Source organism: Xenopus laevis, chromosome 7S (genome assembly GCF_017654675.1).
Source record: "Xenopus laevis strain J_2021 chromosome 7S, Xenopus_laevis_v10.1, whole genome shotgun sequence".
NCBI classification, from domain to species: domain Eukaryota; kingdom Metazoa; phylum Chordata; class Amphibia; order Anura; family Pipidae; genus Xenopus; species Xenopus laevis.
Window position 1 is genome coordinate 97,729,530 of NC_054384.1, and position 22,717 is coordinate 97,752,246.

The 22,717-nt window shown below is 40.0% G+C and overlaps 1 protein-coding gene across 2 annotated transcripts in view; it reads right to left on the minus strand.

Annotated features, from left to right (window-relative positions):
- Positions 1–18,743, minus strand: part of tbc1d17.S (TBC1 domain family member 17 S homeolog) — a 37,921-nt gene extending 19,178 nt beyond the window's left edge. The window contains exons 1-5 of one of the 2 annotated variants that reach the window (XM_018228160.2): positions 18,364–18,743; positions 16,474–16,572; positions 14,674–14,745; positions 9,528–9,648; positions 4,875–5,082 (exon numbers count right to left, since the gene is read on the minus strand). In XM_018228160.2, coding sequence (XP_018083649.1) covers positions 4,875–5,082; positions 9,528–9,648; positions 14,674–14,745; positions 16,474–16,572; positions 18,364–18,444 — 581 coding nt within the window. In that variant the 5' untranslated portion in view covers positions 18,445–18,743. Of the gene's footprint in view, positions 1–4,874; positions 5,083–9,527; positions 9,649–14,673; positions 14,746–16,473; positions 16,573–18,161; positions 18,317–18,363 lie in introns of those variants that run through there. The other variant, XM_018228161.2, reaches the window with a different exon arrangement.
- Positions 18,744–22,717: the final 3,974 nt, after the last annotated feature.

The window sequence follows — 22,717 nt, forward strand, 5'->3', positions numbered from 1 at the left end:
ATTTCTGATGTCAATGAAGGGGCGAGAAGAAGCAGGTGTGATTTTATAAATACAGAGACAGTGAGATAGTGGGGCAGAGTAAGGTTGTCGGTGGATTTGGGTCAAACCTGTCTGACCTGCAGGTTTCAGGCAAGTCTGTGCATCATTACTGACCATAAAAATCACATCATTACTGAACATACAAGTGAAGATCTGCACGTTTTGCAAGAACTTTCCTAATTTGGCCACCTATACTTTGGTCCAAACAGGGCTGAATCGAATGTTTGGCCTCTGGGCCAACAATCAGATCATATGCAGGAGAGGACAGCATCAACCTGCCCAATTGGATATCCACTGAGAAAGGCCCACACATGCCCAGGTAAGAAGCCAACTCAGTCTGAAGAGGGTCAATTGTAAGCTTAAATGTGACTCTGTATTGCCAGCTTTAAAGTAGAAAGCAACAACCCTACATCAGGGGGAATAAAATATGTTGAATAAAGTTTATTTTGTTGATTCAAAATTGTTAAATATTTTTCCTACAAGAGATGTCCGAAGTGAAGCAAAATACAAAAGGAAACTAAAGTTAAATTCACTGGGGTGCGCTCCCCAGGTAACATAATTGCTTAAAGGGATGGTTCACCTTTAAAGGACAACCCAAAAGTTAAAAAAAAAAAAAATACCCCCCCACCCAACATAGATCCCCCCCTCCCATCTCCACCCCAGCCTAGCTGCTACCCTCTTTACTTACCCCTCCGTGCAGATTCTGTCCAGCAGAGTTCTTGGCAGCCATCTTCTTTACGGTAATCTTCAGAATGAGACCAGTGTAGTGGCTCATGCGCAGTAGGAGCAATTTTCCACTTTGCAACAACTGCGAATTCGTCGAAACTCACGTAAGTTGCAAAAACGCCAGGCTCATTTCGAAGATTACTGAAACAGCTGAAGATGGAGCCCGTGAACTCCGCTGGACAGAATCTGCACGGAGGGGTAAGTAAAGAGTTAGGGGCACTTGCCCGGGCTAGCAGCTAGGCTAGGGGGGAGGAGGGAGGGGGGTTTATGTAGGGTAGGGGTTTTTTAACTTTAGGGTTTAGTTCTCTTTTAAGGTAACTTTTTTATGTTAAAGATCGAAGTAATTCTAAGCAACTTCTCAATTGGTTTTCATTATTGATTTTTTTTATAGTTTTATAGTTATTTGTCTTTTTCTTCTGATTCTGAAATGGGAGTCACTGTCCCCTTCTAAAAAACAAATACTCTGTAAGGCTACAAATGTATTGTTATTGCTACGTATCATTACTGATCCTTTATTCAGACTCTCTCCTATGCACATTCCAATCTCTTATTCAAATCAATGCATGGTTACTGGGGTAATATGGGCCCTAGTTTGCTTAAAATACAAATTAAAGAGCTGCTAAATAACTCAAAAACTTCAAAAATAAAAACAAATGGCAAATTATCTCAGAATATCACTCTCTATATCATACTAAAAGTTATCTCAAAGGTGAACAACCCCTTTAATGTTTACCCCTCCACTGAAAAAAAAATCCCCTAGGCTGGGGAACCTTCAACTGGAAAAATAAGTCAACTAGAATTTGTTCCTGGCGCATCTTAGCCACACCCCTAACCATGCCCCAGGTACGCCCAGATCATGCCCCCTGATATATCTTAATATCTAATCCTAATTTGCCTGCCTTTTTTGGATTTTTGTTCCATTTCATGTACATATAGCAATAGTTGGTGAATGGGAAAGTTTTTCAGGGATGCCTTGTGCTATCCTGGACCAGGGCAATTAAAATGACTGGGTAAAAAAAGTAAAAATACATTGAATTTTTACCCAAATAGTTTGTCAAATTTTCCAAATCTTAGTAAATCTGCCCCAAGTGTAACATGATGAAAAAAATCCAGCTATTCAACAATTCAGGGAATGCTACCGCTCATACAAGTAGCAAACCGACACGCAACTGCAAATTTTATGGCTACTAGAATGGAGCAGCCAGAACCAATCACAATACAAAGATGTATGTAAATAAGGCCTTGTGCTTTATTGTCTGTATAAGGAGAAATCAATGGGAGTGAAACACTGCCCGGAAACAGGGTCTATTTTCCCTTCACATCACAATAAAACTTTTATAGGCAATGTGGAGGGGAAGTGATGGGGTTGCATTTCAGCATCTTTATATTCCATTTTCAGTATAAACCCCATTTGGGGACATAACCGCGCTACTTACTAAAGGCTCCACCAACCAGCGACCCAATGCATGACTCAGCAACTGTCAGCAGCTCATCGATTCCCGCAGTAGTTGGATTAAACGACAGTAAGCAAAACTACAGCAAACCTTAGTAAGGCCTTGAGGAAACTCCATAAATAATACAGTATATCTGTAACCAAATGGTTCTACCCAACAATCCTTTTAACTGCACTGCGGTCACTCAGATTCAGCATTAAAGTGCGTTGGTTTGTCAAAACAGAACACACTACAGCATTTAAAGGAGTTGTTCACCTTTGAGTTAACTTTTAGTATGATGTAGAGAGTGATATTCAGAGACAATTTGCAATAGGCTTTAATTTCTTATTATTTATGGTTTTTGAGTTATTCAGCAGCTCTCCGGTTGCAGTTTCAGCAATCTGGTTGCTAGTGTCCAAATTACCGTAGCAACCATACATATATATTTGAATGAGAGATTGGAATATGAATAGGAGAGGGTCTGAATAGAAAGATAAGTAAGAAAAAGTAAGAATAACAAAAAAATGTGTAGCTTTAGAGAGCATTTGTTTTTAGATGGGGTCGGTGACCTCCCCATTTGAAAGCAGGAAAGAGCTAGAAGACAAAGGCAAATAATTAAAAAACTAAAGAAATAATGAAGACCAATTGAAATGTTGCTTAGAATGGGCCATTCTATTTTAAGTTCTAATTAAGTTAAAGGTGAAGCACCCCTTTAAATATATTGCAAACTGATAGGTACTGTCATTGGTGTGGCAATATGGATCTGCAGAACTACAGGGTGCCAGGGGTCGCTGGGAGTTGGAGATCTTTAACAGTTGAAGAGGCAGAGGTTGGCCATCCTAAGCTGTAAGGACTCATCCATTTATCACTCTTCTACCAGCTTAGAAATGGTTTTAGTTACAGACCCCCCACATATCAGCTGAACCACTCTGCTCCACTTATACAGGATTTACCATAACCGCGTTCTTTACACAGTATGGAGACGGGCCCAGGACAAATAAACCCCAAGTCAAACTTAGATCACCTTGCACAATCCCTCAACAATGGGCAACACTGATTATTTTAAATAAACTCATATATCCATTCTCTTAATATTAATAAAAAAAAACCCACAGTGGAGCAAACTTGCTTATTAAATAGGTATAAATACTCTGGTTTTCGGGTAAATAAAGGCCAACCATTTTGCACTGGTACAGTGGTTTAACTATAAGGGTACAGATCCTGCGACTGGCTGGGGGGAAATGGGACTGGGCCCCCTGCACTGGAGTGTCCAAAGTTCAATTTAAAGGAGAACTAAACCCTAAAATTGAATATGGCCAAACATGTCATATTTTATATACTGAACTTGCACCAGCTTAAAGTTTGAGCATCCCAACAGCAGCAATGATGCAGGACATCGAACTTGTCACAGGGGGTCACCATCTTGGAAAGTGTCTGTGACACTCACATGCTCAGTGGGCTCTGATTGGCTGTTGAGAAGCTAAGCTTAGGGGTCGTCGCAAATTATCAAGCAGAAAATAAGGTTGGTCTGTAATACTGTATAAGTTGATGCTCCAAAGCGGATTCTCATGCTAGTTGCACTGGTTTCTGTGCTGCCATGTAGTAATTATCTATATTAATTACTAGTCAGCCTTATATTGTGACATTTCTATTCTATGTGTACTGTATATTGTGAGTGGGTCCCTAAGCTCAGTAAGTGACAGCAGCACAGAGCATGTGCAGTGAATCAGAAAAGAAGATGGGGAGCTACTGGGGCATCTTTGGAGACACAGATCTTTACTGCTAAAGGGATGTGGTTGCCTTGGGCTGGTACAGAAGCACAAAACATAGTGTACAACATTTCTAGCATGTTATGCAACCACAAAGCAGTGTCCCTGCGTGATTGCATTGCCAGGTGGGAGGATGCATCTCACGCAATTGTGGCTTATATGTCACAATCGTGACCCAAATCGGACACAATGGTACTGAAAATGTTATAATTCCAGTGGGCAGCATTTACTGCATTTAGCATTACATGACATGTGGATCAAGTTCTTTAAGTGCAACTTTGGTTCAGCAATGGGCACCGGAGACTGTGGGAACTCGGAAGCTACCGCCTTGTTTGGAGGTGGGGGAACAGGAGCAACTGAGCTTAATTAGGAATAGGAGGAAGGCAGTGACACAGAATGCAACTATATGGAAGTCCAAGTGCATTTTGATGCAAGCACCTTTAATCAGGGCCACTACTGCCATGAGGCAAGGTGAAAAAAAAAGCAGCCTCCTGTAACTTTAAGAGAGGAATTTCTCGTTTAAAAAAATGGAAATTTGGCTCCACTAGTGCAGAGAGTGCTATAGCACCCTTTAAGGGTTATTTATAAACCCATGAAAAAGCTAATCACTGATTGGTTGCTATGGGTTACTTCCCTGGGCAAATTTGCCCAGTGTTTATAAATGAGCCCCTTTGACTCAAGTCGACACTAAAGTTTGAAGCGCGGAGCGAGAGAGCGGGGGCTCAGCCCCATGATCTTTCTTGCCTTTTATTAATACATTTTTTAAATGCAATTGATCCTGGTGCACAAAATAAAGGTCCCATTGTTAGAGCTACAACTCCAGTGCTAGTTACTGTAGATCAGTAACATATGCAGGAACACAGGGGGCACATACCTGACATTTTCTATTGATACAGGCAATACTCACTTGGCTAATATGATATATTTGCGCAGGGCTTTGAGAAGGGCCTTTGTTCCGCCCTGATGAAAATGCAAGGCCTGATAGGAAACGCCATCTTTTGTAATAAATATGAGGTAGGACCAGCCCAAACCAGGCTTGCTTTTCCGGATGGACTTCAGATCTGATAAGCTGATGATAAAGGCCCACTTCCCACGGTGACCAGACTTTGGGGCTTCTAAAGAAAGGGAATACAAAACATTAGATTTATCCTGTGCTTCTGCAAATAATGAAACAAACAAGCTTATTTGGAGATTGCAATTTAAATGACAATACACAGGTAGTCCCGCAGGGGCCCATATAGGTTTAATTACTTTCAGAGGCCTATGACACATGTTTTGGTTGGAGATATGTGTGGTGGACTGGTGTTGCTGGATACAAAGGCAGTCATTTAATACAATGTTTTGCACCCGCAGTGGTTTTTTTACCAAATCAAGCAGAATGAGCTCCATTCATGAGTAAATCAGTTTTATCTACTAGAGGTCAGAGACCAGTTCAAGGACAAGGAAATTAAACTTTAAACTAAAGAAGTAGCTAGAAATGTTGTACATTATGTTTTGTGCTTCTGTACCAGTCCAAGGCAACCACAGCCCTTTAGCAGTAAATATCTGTGTCTCCCCATCTTCTTTTCTGCTGATTCACTGCACATGCTCTGTGCTGCTGTCACTTACTGAGCTTAGGGACCCACTCACAATATACAGTACACATAGAATAGAAATGTCACAATATAAGGCTGATTAGTAATTAATACAGATAATTACAACATGGCAGCACAGAAACCAGTGTAACTAGCATCAGAATTTAATAATCAGCCCTGTAGCATCAGCTTATATTACAGGGGAACCTCATTTTCTGCAGGATGATTAGTGACGAGCCCTAAGCTTAGCTTCTCAACAGCTGCTCAGAGCCCACTGAGCATGTGAGTGTCACAGACACTTTCCAAGATGGTGACCCCCTGTGACAAGTTTGAAGTCCTGGATCATTGCTGCTATTGACAAGCTGAAACTTTAGGTGATTTCCGCGACCCGCACCCGACCCTAACCCGCCGTCCCTTAGCCTGCGCCTGCCCGCATCCGGCTTCCTTTTATAGACCCGACCTGCCAATGAAATTACAAATGGGGCAAGGTTAGCACGCGCAGTGTCTTGAAACCAGAAGTAGGCATTTGACGAGGGCCTGCGAAGAACAGTGTGAGGTTGGCCTGAACCTGCCCGAGGGGTAAACCCGCGGGTATTGGCCCGGCTCGCACTAATACCCATGTCCTTAAATATATATTGGACCTGTTACCCAGAATGCTTGGGACCTGGGGTTTTCCAGATAATGGATCTTTCTGTAATTTGGATCGCCAAACATTATGGGGCAGAATTATTTAGGGTCGAATTGAAAATTCAATTTAAACTATTTTTAAGGTCAAAACTCTTGAATTAAAATTGTGAATTATATAAACTCTATTGGAGTTTTAATTTTTAATTCAAATTTTGAGATATCATACTCTGGCCCTTTAATAACTCGAATTCGACTATTCGCCACCTAAAACCTGCCGAGTTCACGTATAAGTCGATGGGAGAGGTCCAGGGACGAATTTGGACATGTTAGTACCCTTCCTGTCTGTTTTTCAGAGAAAATCGAGTTTAGTTGAATTCGATTCGAGTTTTCCAGACAGTAAAATTCATCTGAGTTTTAGATATTTGACTTTTTTTTTTTTTTATAACTAACCCCCCCAGTCGAATTTCAAATATATTCGGATTTAAAAAAAAAAAAAACTCATTGTCTTTTTCCCCCTCCCTTTTTTGTTTTCTGTACCCCTGATTTTTCCCTTTTTTTTGGAAAAACTTAATAAACATTCAATTAAGAAAAAAAAAAAAAACTCCACCCTTGATAAATCTAAGTCTACTGGAAAATCATGTAAACATAAACATTAAAATGGGCTGGTTTTGCTTCCAATAAGGATTAATTATATCTTAGTTTGGATCAGAAATACAAAGTACAGTTTTATTGTTACAGAGAAAAGTTAAACCTTTTTTTTTTTTAAATGGATTATTAGGATAAAATGGAGTATAAGGGAGATGGCCTTTCTGTTATTCATAGCTTTCTGGATAATGGTTTTACAGATAAAGGATCCCTTACCTGTATACGCACGATTGTTCTAATCAGAGATGCAGGGCTTTGGCATATTTCCCCTTTATAAAGGTCAAGTCATGTGAAAGAAAATGTTCCCAAATAAATATACAGTTACTATTGCTATTTATTTCTACCATGCAAATCCAGACTTTATCCTTCTTGAATAAGCAACCACTGCCTGTATGTTATTAGCACTACAAAGTAAAAGGGTACATTATCAAAATAAATAGTACTAAGGTCAGAACAAATGCATATGCAATTATGGCCTGGGTCTTAATGGAGCACGAGCTTGCTTAGCCACAGCCTTTCCTTGAAGGTTATTATTCAGAAGTGCAGGCTGCTTTCTAATGTTGTCACGCTCTGCTCCATGGGATTCGTTTAACTGACCACAGCAACAAGCCACAAATACTCAGCATGGCATAATCTGATTGGAAGAACCGTCTAATTGAGAGGCCACCCAGCAGTGTTGTACTTTAGATTCCAAAGGCACTTACTGGGCGACCAAATTGTACATTGTTACTGCTTCTAAATGCACTTTAGCTTTTGTATCTCCTTGCAGCACTTGAGCACTTACATGATGTGGGTCGGTAGCAGAAGTGGCAATAATGGAATAGGTATTAATGGAGTAGGTCAAGTATCACAGCAGGACCCCATGCTTTGAAGAAGATATGTGCAGCATTAGGGTAGGGGCACACGGGGAGATTTGTCGTCTGCGATTTTTAAAAGCGAGTTCTGGTAACAAGTCGTTTTGTCTCTACATGCAACACATTGCGATTTGAAAACACCTAAAGTTCCAAAACACAGACCCTTTTTGGAGCGATTTGTCAGAAATAGCATGTACATAGAGAAGTACTGAAATCTCCTACAAGCACACACACCTAGGGGCAAATTCACTAACCTCCGGAAATTCGCCAGCAACGGCTTCGCTCACATCGCCACACATCGCCAGGTGAAAATTCGCCAGGACAACACTAATTTACTAAAAAAAAGTTGCGTCTAGGGCACCAAACAATGGTGAAGTTTCACTAGGGTTAATTCGGCAAGCAAAGAAAAGTTGCGCTAGCGTTCGCTAATTTGCATAAGGCGAGAAGTTAAATTTCATTGGACGTATATGTTGCAGCAAATACATTACACTACACAAACCCAAACCTTAATAAAATAAAATAGAGTTGTTATATTGCCCTATACATGAGCCCAGTGTATAGTTTATGTGCCATATGTTAGGAAATGTAGGGGGGGAAGCCGGGTACCCTAAAAAAATGTACAATCTTTTGCAGCCTGAAAAACTGAAAAGTCTCCAGCGTTTTTTGGGACTTAAAAAAAAGTTCAAATTTTTTTTGAGGAACTCCTATCCACTCTATTGCACTTCGCCTGGTCTGAGATGGCGAAGGCAAGTCTGGCGCAAGAGGTAATGTTTATTACAATCCGCATCTTAGTAAATTTGCGTAGTTACGTCCATTTGCCAGAGCGAAAATTCACTTAGCGTTAGAGTGCGAAGTAGCGCTACAGTCAGTCTCCTTTGCTATCGAATTTACGCCAGCGCCCATTAGTAAATCGGCAAAGTCCGGAAATGGCAAATTTTCGCGAGCGTTAGTCACTTCGTAGTAAAGTCCCGAAATTGCAAATTTTCGTGAGCGTTAGTCACTCCGTTAGTAAATCGGCAAAGTCCCAAGATGGCGGTCTTCAGCTTCCAGCATTCTCTAACAGGTGCAGCAGCTGTACTGTTGCACACCTACCCTGACATAAGAAAGTACAGGTATGGGATCTATTATCCAGAAACCTGTTATTCTGGAAGCTCCGAATTACTGAATGCTTATCTACCATAGACTTCATTTTATACAAATAATCCAAATTTTAAAAAATTATTTCCTTTTTCTCTATAATAACAAAACAGTAGCTTGTACTTAATACAAACTAAGATATAATTAATCCTTATTGGAAGCAAAACCAGCATATTGGGATTATTTAATGTTTAAAAGATTTTCTACTAGACTTAAGGTATGGAGATCCAAATTATGGAAAGATCCATTATCCGGAAAACCATAGGTCCCGAGCAATCTGGATAATAGGTCCCATACCTGTAGTAACAGAAAATAAACTGCAAAAGTGCTCAGAGGACCACTCTGAATTAATTTTGGGTGGTTTAGATCCTGTTTAAAAAAAAATCTCTTTAAAGGGCATGTAAAGTGTAAAATAGAATAAGGCTAGAAATGCTGTCTTTTGTATACTAAATATAAACATGAACTTACTGCACCACAAGCCTAATCAAACAAATAATTTATGCTTTCAAAGTTGGCTACAGGGGGTCACCATCTTGTAACTTTGTTATACATCTTTGCAAGACTAAGACTGTGCACATGCTCAGTGTGGTCTGGGCTGCTTAGGGATCGTCATAAACAAAGCTGCTTGAGTTCTGCATGGCTGGGAAGTAAGGCGGGGGCTTTGCCTTTACATGCCCTTTAAAGAAGGTCATCATAACTATAATATGTGCAACTCCAACATACTTGGTGTCTCTTCTTGAGGGCGACCTTTAGTTCCCACAGTACTGATAACAGCCCAGTCTGGCTCATACCCGGGATCAAACAGTTCTTCTTCAGTCCTGCAATCGGTGCTTCCTGGAGATTCCTATTAAATCAATGAGAAAACACCAATTATGATGCATTTTACACTAAAAATGTTGTTTCCTTTAAATAACTCAGTTTAATATGCATAAGGGTCTGTATCTGATACAACTGAGGGGCAGTCAGTGGCACAGCCCATAAAACCCCATATACTCCTTTCTATGAGGCCAGGAAAAAAAGTGTATTTTTTTTATGGCAGCCCTGTTAATATTCAATAGCAACCACATAAATCCAATACAGACTGAGAGAAAGCAGCTGCATGATTATGTTAAGAAGATACATAGGTAATCTGAATAAGCAATGCATTTATAACTTGAGTTTATGTTTCATATACTTCACCTGAAAGACACAGGAACACCAATCAACCTGAGTTTCTCCTGCTGCCTCTCTTGATGCTTGGAAGTCTGAAGAGGCCCAAATGCACTACTTCCCATAGAAAATTGCAGCAACTGCTACTTCTTCATAAGATCTACCTTAAAGGGGTGGTTCACCTTCATGTTAAATTATAGTATGTTACAGAATGGTCAATTCGAAGCAACTTTTCAATTGGCCGTCATTTTCTCTTTTTTATGGTTTTTCAATTATTTGCCGGACTCTTCTCAGCTTTCAAATGGGGGTCACTGACCCCATAATAAAAACCAAATGCTCTGTAAGGCTACACAAGTATTGTTATTGCTACTTTTTATTACTCATCTTTCGATTGGACCCATCTAGCCTCCTAACTAACTATTGGAGTATGTTACCTTTACAAAGAACAATTTTCAATTATTGTAAATATAGTTAGTATAGATATGGGTATATTGAATTTAATTAAAAGTAGGGAGGGGTGAGTGTATGGATGCTGGGTTTTCATTTGGAGGGGTTGAACTTGATGGACTTTGTCTTTTTTCAACCCGATGTAACTATGTAACTATATTAATTAATGCAATTAAAGTGGGTGGGTGCATGGGCAAACTGTGTGGCTAGGCTAAATATACCTCCCAACTTTCCAAATATAAATATGAGGGCATTTTAAGTCACCTCTTCATTAGAACAAATCACACCCAGTTACAAGTCACACCCGCAGCCTGGCCCAAACCGTACCCACTTATCCTTGACACTTCTCGGACCTGTAACACAACACTGTCACATCAAAATAGGATCCAGTTGAATGAGAATGCAATCGGACAGGATCACACAGTGGTCTGCCTTAACCGTCTACCAAAGAGCTATTACTTTAATAAAGGGCAAATAGGAACATTTCCTGATTATATGGCTGTGCGACTGGCCTCCCTAAATGCAACTTCACCTCCAGAAAAGGCAGTAAAACACAAGTTGTGTGTTTGCAACCTTTGTGCAGCACTGAAAACATGAATGCAGTCTATTATAATATTGTATTCCCATAGACAGGTATTCTTTGTGGATAGCACTCTCCTCAGTGTGTAATGTTATCTGTGAACGCTAATATAGCTACATAATTAAGCCCACGTTATACAGTGGCCTTCACCAACACAGTTATTGGGAACATGGCCCATAATATTATATTATATATAATTATAAACTCATCCCTCTTGCTTACAGCAGAAATCATTAAAGGGGTTGTTCACCAATGAGTTAACTTTACGTAAGATGTAGAGAGTGATATTGTGAGACAATTTGTAATTGTTTTTCATTTTTTATTATTTGTGGTTTTTGAGTTACTTGGCCTTTTATGCAACAGCTCTCCGGACTGCTATTTAAGCAATCTGGTTGCTAGGGTCCAAATTACCCATTAACCATTCACTGATTTGAATAAGAGATTGGAATATGAATAGGGGAGGACCTGAATAGAAAGATGAGTAATAAAAAAGAGCAATAATAGAAAATGTGTAGCTTTGCAGAGCATTTATTTTTAGATGGGGCTAGTGACCCCCATTTGAAAACTGGAAAGAACCATTAGAAAATGACAAAATTAAAAAAAGAATAAAAATTAAATAATGAAGACCAAGTGAAAATTTGCTTAGAATTGGCCATTCTATAACATACTAAAAGTTAACTGAAAGGTGAAACACTCATTTAAACCACAATAGATCAGAGCAATTCAAAGTCTCTTCTTGACAATTTATCCAAACCATAGTAACTTCAAACAGGTTGGGTCGATATTTCTGTCAACAACCTCCTTCTGTCAATTCCCCCAAAGTGTAAGTCCCGCCATGGATGAACCTTTGTCAGTTCTCCAAATATAAATCACAACAGAAGGCTGGTCTATCGGATTCCAATGTAAGACTTCTGTATCCCAATAAATTAATTTGCCCAGCATTATGTGGTTCAGCTCTCGCTGAAACCAGTAAATCGTTCAGAATCTATTTCTCTCTAAATTTATGCCGACTTAGGTGTTTGTCACACCCTGTAACACTATATTTCTTGGACAGTTAAATAGGATTTATAAGGAAATCATTAGTGATATAGATCATCCAGGAAAAACCTAAATAGTCCAGCTCTTTTATCTTCCAATACCACCCAGGACATTTACAGATGTAAATGTATTTGCTTCCTACAAAAACTGTAAATATATTAGCTCTCTCTATTACACAAATAATGCATTATTGTTTGTATGAGTTCTTTTAATCCATTTGTAAATTAGAATGGATCACTTGATAGAGAGAACACACTGGAACTTAACTGTTTGTGCTCGAAATTAATTTTTGTAATAAAATCTTAAAAATAAAACCAATGTGTGCAGTACTCTGTCTCTATATTTATTTTATTTGACCAGCACCAGGGCAGCCATCAGGGGGGACAGGGGGGAGAGTTGTAGGAGGCCCGAAGGTAAGGGGGACGCTGCCACGCCACACTTACTTGATTAGACGGGCCCCCCATATTTCTGAGAGCTGCTGACTTCGGGAAGGCATGGACGTTTAAGGGGCCCTGGCCACCAATTTTCTTATAATGTGTGGGGGGGGGGGCTGGCCACCAATTTTGGCTACCAATTTTTTTTTCTCATGGCCACAAATGTTTTTTTTTATGGGAGGCCCTGACCACCAATATGTTTTTATTTTTTATTAACATGTGGGAACCCTAGCCACCAATATTTTTTTTGTTTTTTTACTGTGTGGTGGACCTGTAGGTGGGGCTTGCAGTGGGCGCAGCACAGGGGGCCCAGGAAATGTTGTCGTATGGGGCCCTGTGATTTCTGATGGCTATCCTGTACGTATCAAAAGTATATCAAAGAGTTTTATTGGTGCATGGTGTATCAACGCGATTCGGCTCACACAGAGCCGTCTTCAGAAAGCTTTCATATATGTTTGATGATCGTGGCCGTGAGTGCTTTCATGGACTGCTACTGATATATATATATATATATATATACACAGTCCAAATAGTTCAGCACTACACTACTCCAAACGACTGACCCAGGTGCTACCATCCGATGCTGCATCCAAAAATCCAAAAAGGGAGGTGCACACTGGGAACTTTTGTTTAGTTTAAAAGGTTCATTTTATTAAATACAGCTTAAAAAAAAAAAATAATAATATATATATATATATATATATATATATATATATATATATATATATATATATATATATATATATATATATATATATATATATATATAGACAAATACAAGAGTCCTCTGCACTCAAACCATTATCAATATATTTAAGACAGAGACATTTTGTGCATACTGCTACTGAAAAATGCCTTATCCTTTAAACAAAACAGGGATTGTTTGTCCATATATTGCAATATATTTAAGCTGAACAACTACGTCAAAGTCATCCCATATCTGGCCAGTCCTACGCTTAATTTTCATCTGATTCATTAAGAATTCTATTGCTTCATTATACATTTTACAAAGGGACTTCTCCAGTGGACTTTTTGAATAGACTATGAATACCATGGGTACAGCTCTTTTGGAGGAAATTCAGTGCTCATATTGATACTAGGATGAGTACACTACTCCCACTGGACCCCACAGTTATATTACTTAACCAGGTTGAGGAACTGTCATCCTGTAGACAGAGTAAACAAAAAAAAAACAATTGCAATACTGTGGAAATTGGCTGAAGGACCACAATACCAGCATAGGAAGCTATGATTAATACATTTTAACATAATTTCTAATCTAAGGAGTGTGAAGAGGCACCGCTGTGTAATTTATTAGGATGGTTAGACAGTTTTGCTCTAGTTTATTGGAGTCAAGCATCCTGTATAAATGTTATTTTATTCTGTTGCACTATGTACACTTTGAATGCTTATTAAAACAATTTAAAAAGAAAAAGGCTATATTAATTATACCTGGCCTACAGAAGCTCCTCAAATGGTTTATACACAGAAGTTAAAGTTAGAAAAATTAACAAGAAATTAAATGAAATCTAAACGTAATACATAAAGGTAATTACCATGGATTACACTGGGCTCCCGCTTAAAAGTTCCCCAAAAAAACAAAGAGGTACCAGGTCAAACAGATGTGCCCCTCACTGCAGCTTCCTCCATAATAGACTTAACTTTAAACAGATCTTCCAATGAATATCCAGCTTTACGTGAATCACTTTTAGAGCTCTCTGCTATCACAGAGACATGAGAGTTTTTAAGAATTCCAGTGCTCATACAGAAATTGTTTGCCAAATGTATTGAGAAATTTCAAGCACCCTCAAATGCACAGTACGCAAACATGCATAACAAATGCATGGTAAGTAGCCATTTTTGTAATCAGTGGGAATTATGTCACATATGATCCCTTCACGTTTTGTAGTGAGCAGGATTTTTGTAATACATAAACTTTACGAATTGAATGAAGACAACAACATGGTAACAGCACCTGCAGAGATATCTCTTGGCCATCTACTATATTTGTTGATAAAATAAATGTAATGCAGATAATTAATTGGGGGTGTTTCTATTAATGAAGAACAGCGAGTCTTCAGTAAAGCCCTGCAGCAATGTAATATTAGCATGTGAGAAATATCTGGACGCTGGGTTTTCATTTGGAGGGGTGGAACTTGAACTGAACTTGAACTGAACTTGAACTGATTTAACTATGTAACTATGGTCACCATACACTTACTTTTCTATAATGAATCTGTGCTGCATCTTCATCTTCATCCACAGGAATCCACTGCAAGATCACATCAGATGACTACAGAAAAGATGGAAAGCATATTGGAAAAAGATTAAACAATAATATCCCATCATAATCATCCATACATGTATATATAAAACCAGGACAGGACTTTATCAATAAGGGTAACCTGCCAATAATGAACACTGGGGACCACCAACATAGGCAAGAAAAAAATGCATAAACTAGAGATGCCCAGAAGTCCCAGAATCCCCTAACTCCCTGTAGGTCCATAGGTCAGAGCTGGTGTTGAACTACAGGACAAGAATGAAAACAGCATTAAAAACATTTACTGGTATGTGGCTAAGTACCTTGCTGAGCATAGTTCTGTATATACTGTATATACCTGCCTCCTATTATTCTGCCCAAGATATACCGGTAGGTAAGAAATACATAATAGCAATTGTTTTTTTCCTCACACTAAAGCTGGTAATATACTGAAAAATCCCCTCATTTAGCGAGGTCGCCAAATGGCTGGATCTTTTCCCCATATGCCCACTGTGGGGTGAGTAATATTAGTCTGATCCAAGCATTTTGCACTAGAGACAGACAGGTCACAACGATGGGGATAGAGTCCATTGAGGCAAGGGTCACATCCATGAGTTGAGATGAGATGTTTAAACCTGTTCCATCAATATCTGGCTGATCTTCTGGCAGATATCAATCAGAGAGTCCAACGGAGTACCCTATACATGGGCAGGTAAGCTTCTGAATTGGACTGAAGGAGCAGAATTGGCAGCTAAAATCTGCCCCTTTATGGTTACCTTTAAGGGGTCTTGAAACTAAACAATCAAAAATAAAATTAGGCCATAAGCAAAAAATCTAGGGACCCACCTACAAATAACCACATAAAGATGATTATAAAACAAGAAGGGTTAAAAAGAATTGAAGTCTATTATAGATCTAATGAATATTAGGGATGCACCGAATCCACTATCTTGCGAAAGATTCAGCAGAATACCAAACCGAATCCTAATTTACATATGCAAATTAGGGGTGGGAAGGGGAAAACATTTTTTTACTTCCTTGTTTTGTAACAAAAAGTCACGTAATTTCCCTCCCCACCCCTAATTTGCACATGCAAATTAGGATTCGGATTTGGTTCAGCCGGGCAGAAGGATTCAGGTGAATCCGAATCCGGCTGAAAAGGCAGAATTCTGGCCAAATCCCGAACCGAATCCTGGATTTGGTGCATCACTTATAAATTGCAATGAAATGTATTAGAATGCATTTATCAGTGTAGCTGTATGTATTTGGTTTGTTAAAGACATACACACATAAACGGCAAGAACCAGTGTCTCGTATACAGCAATGAAACCTCCAGTCTAACTACATGGTGGCTTCTTTTGAGGATCACGTTTAGCCAATGCACATACCTGCCCTCATGACAAAATATAAAAATATAAATTACAGTGACAAAGGCCAAACACATTTTTATTTTAAAGTAAGGTACAGCTACTACTCCTCTCAGCAGCCTACCATATGACTAAACTTAACTGTTCTTAGCTTTTATTTCTGCGGCAATTGAATGCTGGGAGTCATTAATAGTTTCTGATTGAATAAGGAAATAAGTAGAGTTATCAAATATATTATTTTGGTATATACCATTAATGACAGTATGTGGAGAAACAGGATTTACAGTCCAGTAGAGAAAACCAAAATTCACTCAATTGAAAATGGTGTGTTTAACAGGGCAATACCCTCCAACATTTGAAATCTGTAAATAACCCCTTAGTATATACTTACTTTTTCAATAATACGGATCACGCCCTGGATCATGGAGTCCTGATCATGCTGTCTCTTTGTACTGGTGTGAAGGAAGACGCCATGTTTTTCAAATGCCAGCTGCAAACAGGGTAAAAATAAAACATAGATTCTAAGTTGATTGTCTCAATGCCAGTCAGATTTTAAGCATCTTAAAGGATAAGTAAACCTTTAAAATAAATGAATGTAAAATTGATTTTACATTGAAATTGAGGGTCCTATTCTAAACACTTTTGCAATGTACATTCATTATTTAATTATTTTTAATTTCAAGATATTAAAGGATACATGTACTGTTAATATCAATGAATTGTTACAGCAGCGCCACCTGCTGGTCATTTTCTGTCCAGTTTAACCACCAAGTAGTCAAGGGTGTTGTCAGGAGAAAGAAAGAGGCTGCTCTGATGTTTTTCTGGTTAGGAAAGATTTGAGAAAGGTTTCTATTTTTTTCTAACCAGAAAAACATCTGCATCTGCCTGTTGACATTATCTGCACTACTGGTTCTAACTCCAGACATAATGAAGAATAAGCCAACTTATTAACAGACCTGAAGGAGAAAAAAAACAGACTTCTGCTACACTTTATAAATTCAGACCCACTCTGCTGACAGGGATACACAAGTCATCCCTAAACTTTCTGGCATTGGCCAATTCCCTTCTCCCTCCCCGCGATGTGCATAAGTTAAAAAAATAAAAATAAAACCTCTTTAAAGGAGAACTAAAGCCTAACTAAAAAAGTAACTAGAACTGTTGTATATTATGTTTTGGGCTTCTGTACCAGCCAAAGGCAACCACAGCCCTTTAGCAGTAAAGATCTGTTTCTCCAAAGATGCCCCAGTAGCTCCCCATCTTCTTTTCTGCTGATTCACTGCACATGCTCTGTGCTGCTGTCACTTACTGAGCTTAGGGACCCACTCACAATATACAGTACACATAGAACAGAAATGTCACAATATAAGGCTGATTAGTAATTAATACAGATAATTGCTATATGGCAGCACAGAAACCAGTGCAATTAGCATCAGAATTTAATAATCAACCCTGTAGCATCAGCTTATATTATAAACAAACCTAATTTTCTGCTGGATAATTAGTGACGAGCCCTAAGCTTAGCTTCTCAACAGCTGCTCAGAGCCCACTGAGCATGTGAGTGTCACAGACACTTACCAAGATGGTGACCCCCTGTGACAAGTTTGAAGTCCTGGATCATTGCTGCTATTGACAAGCTGAAACTTTAGCTTTCGTGCAATAAGTTCACTATATAAAATATGGCATTTTTATCTATACTTATTTTTAGGGTTTAGTTCTCCTTTAAAGCTCCACTGGGCTTCTCTGCATTTTAGATTTTTTTTTTAAACTAATGCCAGAAAGTTTATGGGGGGGGGGGGCTTTTGTTGGGAGTGGGGGGTTAGTTCTCCTTTTACTGCAATTACAACTACAACTCCCACCAAGGCTGCCAGCGAATAGCAAGATCTGTTCAACATCAGTTGTAGATCCTGATCTCTCTAAATAAGACAGGGTTTTAATGTGAAGGCCTCAGCTGCTGCTGAAGTTCTGTCTCAGCTCTGTGCTACATACAACGATGGATACACTTGCTACAGCCAAAACCACTGTGCTGAATCAGAAGGTTCGTGTGAGTGGAAAATACAATGCTCAGATCACAAGACTCACATCAGCTGATATTTAAGGAATAACAGAGGTCTGACCATTTGAAGACTCTCCAGCTCCCCCTGCCGGATCCCCTCTAATCCCCCTGCCTCCTATAAACAGAATAAAGCGCGTAGGCCTCCAGCTCCCTGTTCCGCGGGCGATACTTAGCGGCAGGGATCAGCGAATAAAAACAGACACAGCCACACAGCGAGAAGCAGCTTACCTTGTAGCCATCTGACTCCATGACCAGACACATCAAAACATCCGCATTTGCGTCACTTCCGCTCGTTTGACAGCTGGCCATTGGGAGAGGCCAGAACGAAGCAGCAGAGGGAGGTGGTCGACGTCACAGTCATGCGACTAAAATGGGAGGTATCGTCAAATTATATTCCAGCAAACTCGGAGTCCAGACAAGTTTGAATATATCTGTATATATCCTCGTGTCTCTCAGCTACTGCCCCTCTATTTCACTCGCAGGATCCGCTCCCTCCTTCTGCTCAGTCTAACTCCCCTCACATGATGGCTCTTTGGTCTCTCCCTCTTGTTCGCACTGGGGCTCATTTATAAACACTGGGCAAGTTTGCCCACGGCCAGTTACCCATAGCAAGTTAGCAACCAATCAGTGAAAAGCTTTTTAAAGCCAGCTGCAAGTATGCAGTAGTTTGATTGGTTGCAGGGTTGCCAGGTCTAATTTTCAAAACCAGGAAAAGTCAGCTACAAAACTAGGCAAGAGGAACTTCAAAATTAGCACAATATGCACAGTAAAAAAAAAAAAAAAAGTCTTAAAAATAGATGTGAAAATACCCCTTTTTTTGCCCCCATCACCTGGGAGTGTAACTAGAGAGGGGAGCTTAGGAGGTAAACGCTGATAACTCCCAACTTCTACGCAAGTCAGTCCCGTTGCATGCTGGGTATTTTAGTCTTACTATTAAATTTGGCAGTCGGCAAACAAAAACTACAGTACCCAACATGCACTGGGAGACGCAGACTTGGCACATTTTGGCTAGAGAAAACTTTGTCAGGTTTCCAAAGTAAAAACCAGCCAAAGGCCCAAAAAGTAGCCCAAATACATACCTTGGCTAGTTTGTACTTTCAAAACCCGCCTGGGCTTTAAATGAATAGCCCAATTTGGCTGGAAACCTGCCAACCCTGATTGGTTGCCATGGGTTACTTACTGCCAGGCCCGGCAATCAGAGGGTTCTGGCAAATGCCAGAGGGGCTGCTATAAGGTGCCATAGAAAGTCAGTATCTAGTGGGCTGGTGGGGGCTGTTTGGGCCTGTGTACCTGAAATGCCAGGGCCTACTTTAATTCTTAGTCCAGACCTGGTTACTGCCCAGTGGTAAATTTGCCGTGTTGATAAATGACCCCCAGTGCCTCTCAATTTCACTCCCCCTCCCTTCCACCCACTTCATTCTTGTCTGTGTCCGATCCTTTAGCTTCCCCCTCTACGATGCCATTAGTGATGTACGGGTCAGGGTTTTCCTGACCCGCACCCGACCCTAACCAGCCCTCCTGCAGCCCGCACCCGCGCTTTCAGGGTCCTTTTATAGACCCACGCTAACCAGCCGATGATGTCACAAAAGGGGCGGGGCAAGCAGACGCGAGACTATAAAACTGGAACCCGAATGCCGGCATTTGAAGGTGGCGGGCAGGGAGAGCAGGAGAAGAGCTCAACCCGCACCCGCCACCCGCAGTCCGAGGTCGACCCGAACCCACCACCCACGGGTATTGGGTCGGCCCGCACATCACTAGATGCCATTCTGGTCTCCCTCACACAATCAATCTTTGGTTTAACTCCACCTCCAACCATCATTCCCCCCTCCTCAGCTTTATTTAACCTGCAACTGAAGTCACTCAGGGCAGGCTACAAGGCATATTGGAAAAAAAAGCAGATGGAATTCAAAAATCAGGTACTTATCCACAAAAAAGGAAGACAATTAAAGGAGAAAATTAAACTGTATCTGGAAAACCTTAGGTACCTGTACAATAAAGACTACAGTGACACCTAGTGGAAAAGCTTGCAATAAATTCCACACAAGGGAACATGAATTGTGTTGGTACCAAGAGCTTTTTATTTCAATTGGATTACACATTTTAACAAAAAAATGTCTTGGCTTCCCCATCCAAAATGTAATACAATTATTCAATATAAACTGTTTGATTTGCATAGAACACACCCAACACTTTGCAGTGTCAATGCAATGATTTAAGCACAAAGCACCGGTTACAGAGGAGATCTCTCTGGTGAGAGACAGAGGTAAAAGTTGGAAATAGGCTTGATAATCCCCATTTGCAAGTCAAAGAAAAGAATACTCTTGTAGAAAAATGGTACTATGGCACATGGGGCTATTTGGACTTGTAGCAGAAGTCAAAAACACTCGCTGGTAGCCACACATTGAATCTGCTTAAGTTGACAGGTCATCGGAGTGCCAGGTACAAAGTAAGAGTCTGAATATTTGCTGTATATCAATCAATAGTTATATGGATATCTTTAATCTCGGCCTCAGTTGTGTGTACATAATTCAGCCAAACAAATCACTAGAGCAGCCTTTATAAAGACATGTCATGAGCGATATTAGCATAGGCTATAAGAAGGTTCTCTGCTCTGTATGATCAGCAGTTTATATGAACTATGGCAAATTAGGCATTTAACATCTGCCATTACAGCTTCCAGCATTAAAGGGGAAGGAAATTCCCTGGGCGCAAAAACCCTTCCCCCTCCCCTGTGTTGCCTCCCCTCCCCCCTGGCCTACCTGTCCTGTCAGGCAAATGCCCCTAACTTGTTACTCACCCCTCTGCGCAGGTCCAGTCCACGGAGTTCACAGGCGCCATCTTCTCCCAAGCGGTCTTCTTCCTGCTTTGACTGGCGTTTTTTGGCGCATGCGCAGTAGGAGCATTTCACCGGTACGGATCTACTGCGCATGCACCAAAAGTCACGAAGTTTTCCGTGACTTTTGGCGCATGCGCAGTAGATCCGTACCGGCGAAATGCTCCTACTGCGCATGCGCCAAAAACACCGGTCAAAGCAGGAAGAAGACCGCTTGGGAGAAGATGGCGCCCGTGGACTGGACCTGCGCAGAGGGTGAGTAACAAGTTAGGGGCATTTGCCCGGCGGGACAGGTAGGCCATGGGGGTGGAGGGTTTTTTGCGCCATGGGGGTTTCCTTCTCCTTTAAAGGGTGATTCACCTTTGAGTTAACTTTTAGTATGTTATAAAATGGCTAATTCTGAGGCAACTGGTCTTCATTTTTTCAGTTATAGTTTCTGAATTATTTGCCTTCTTCTGACACTTCCCTGCTTTCAAAAGGGGGTCACTAAAAATAATTAAAACCAATTGCAAATTGTCTCAGAATATCACTCTCTACATCATATTAAAAGTTAACTCAAAGGTGAACAACCCCTTTAAGTTAACTTTTTCTATAGAATGGCTAATTCTAAGCAACTTTTCAAATGGCCATTTTTTCTTTTATAGTTTCTGAAATTATTTGCCTTCTTCTGATGACTCTTTCCAACTTTCAAATGGGGGTCACTGACCCCATCTAAAAACAAATGCTCTGTAAGGCTACAATTGTGTTGTTATTGCCACTTTTTATTACTCATTTCTATCCAGGCCCTCTCCTATTCATATTCCAGTCTCTTATTGAAATCAATGCATGGTTACTAGGGTAATTTGGACCCTAGCAACCCGATTACTGAAAATGCAAACTGAAGAGCTGCTGAATAAAAAGCTAAATAATTCAAAAACCACAAATAATAAAATAAAACCAATTACAAATTTTCTCAGAATATCAATCTCTGCATCATACTAAAAGTTAACTCAGAGGTGAACAACCCCTTAAACTGCAGGTCTGCTCTCACAGACATCAATGGAAGAAGCACTGAAAATTCAGACCTATACTTTTTACATCCAAATGCTTTGTGCACCATAGCCTTTTACTGTTCTGAAGGCAACTATGATGCCTGCTTCTTGCAAACTACAAGCAGCAGCTGTCCAAGATTGGTCCATTCAGGCAAATCTACTTGTTTGATTCTGTGCAGATTGGAACTATATTCCTTTGCACCCACAGGCAGACTGACAAAAAAAACTACAGTCCATATTTTAAAGTGTTCTCTCCGTTTTAAGCCAAAGGAAAACATTTAGTCAATGATATCAATTTTGCTTCTATACCATATGAGTAACAGACCTATAAACCACAATTTTTTTTGTAGCAAATCATGTTGTGGCTTTTTTTTGTTTTTAATCCTTTATCTAGGGCATATAAAGTGGTTGATGAACGATTGTCTAATTCCCAGTATCTCCGTCTAAAAGTATGTTATATTAACGAGAAGGTAAATGCTGCATTTAATATACCATATTCCTAATGTGAGATTCTGAACAGCGAGATATGTAATATAAAACTACTTTGTCACGAGGACTTCAGAAGAAAAAGCTGCAGTTTGTAGCGAGGTATAGTGGTATCAAGTATTTCCCCAGTAAGTCAATCATTGCACTGAAACACCCTTCAGAGTATTTTTAAAAGGAGAACTAAACCCTAAAATGAATATGGCTAAAAATGCCATATTTTTTATATACTGAA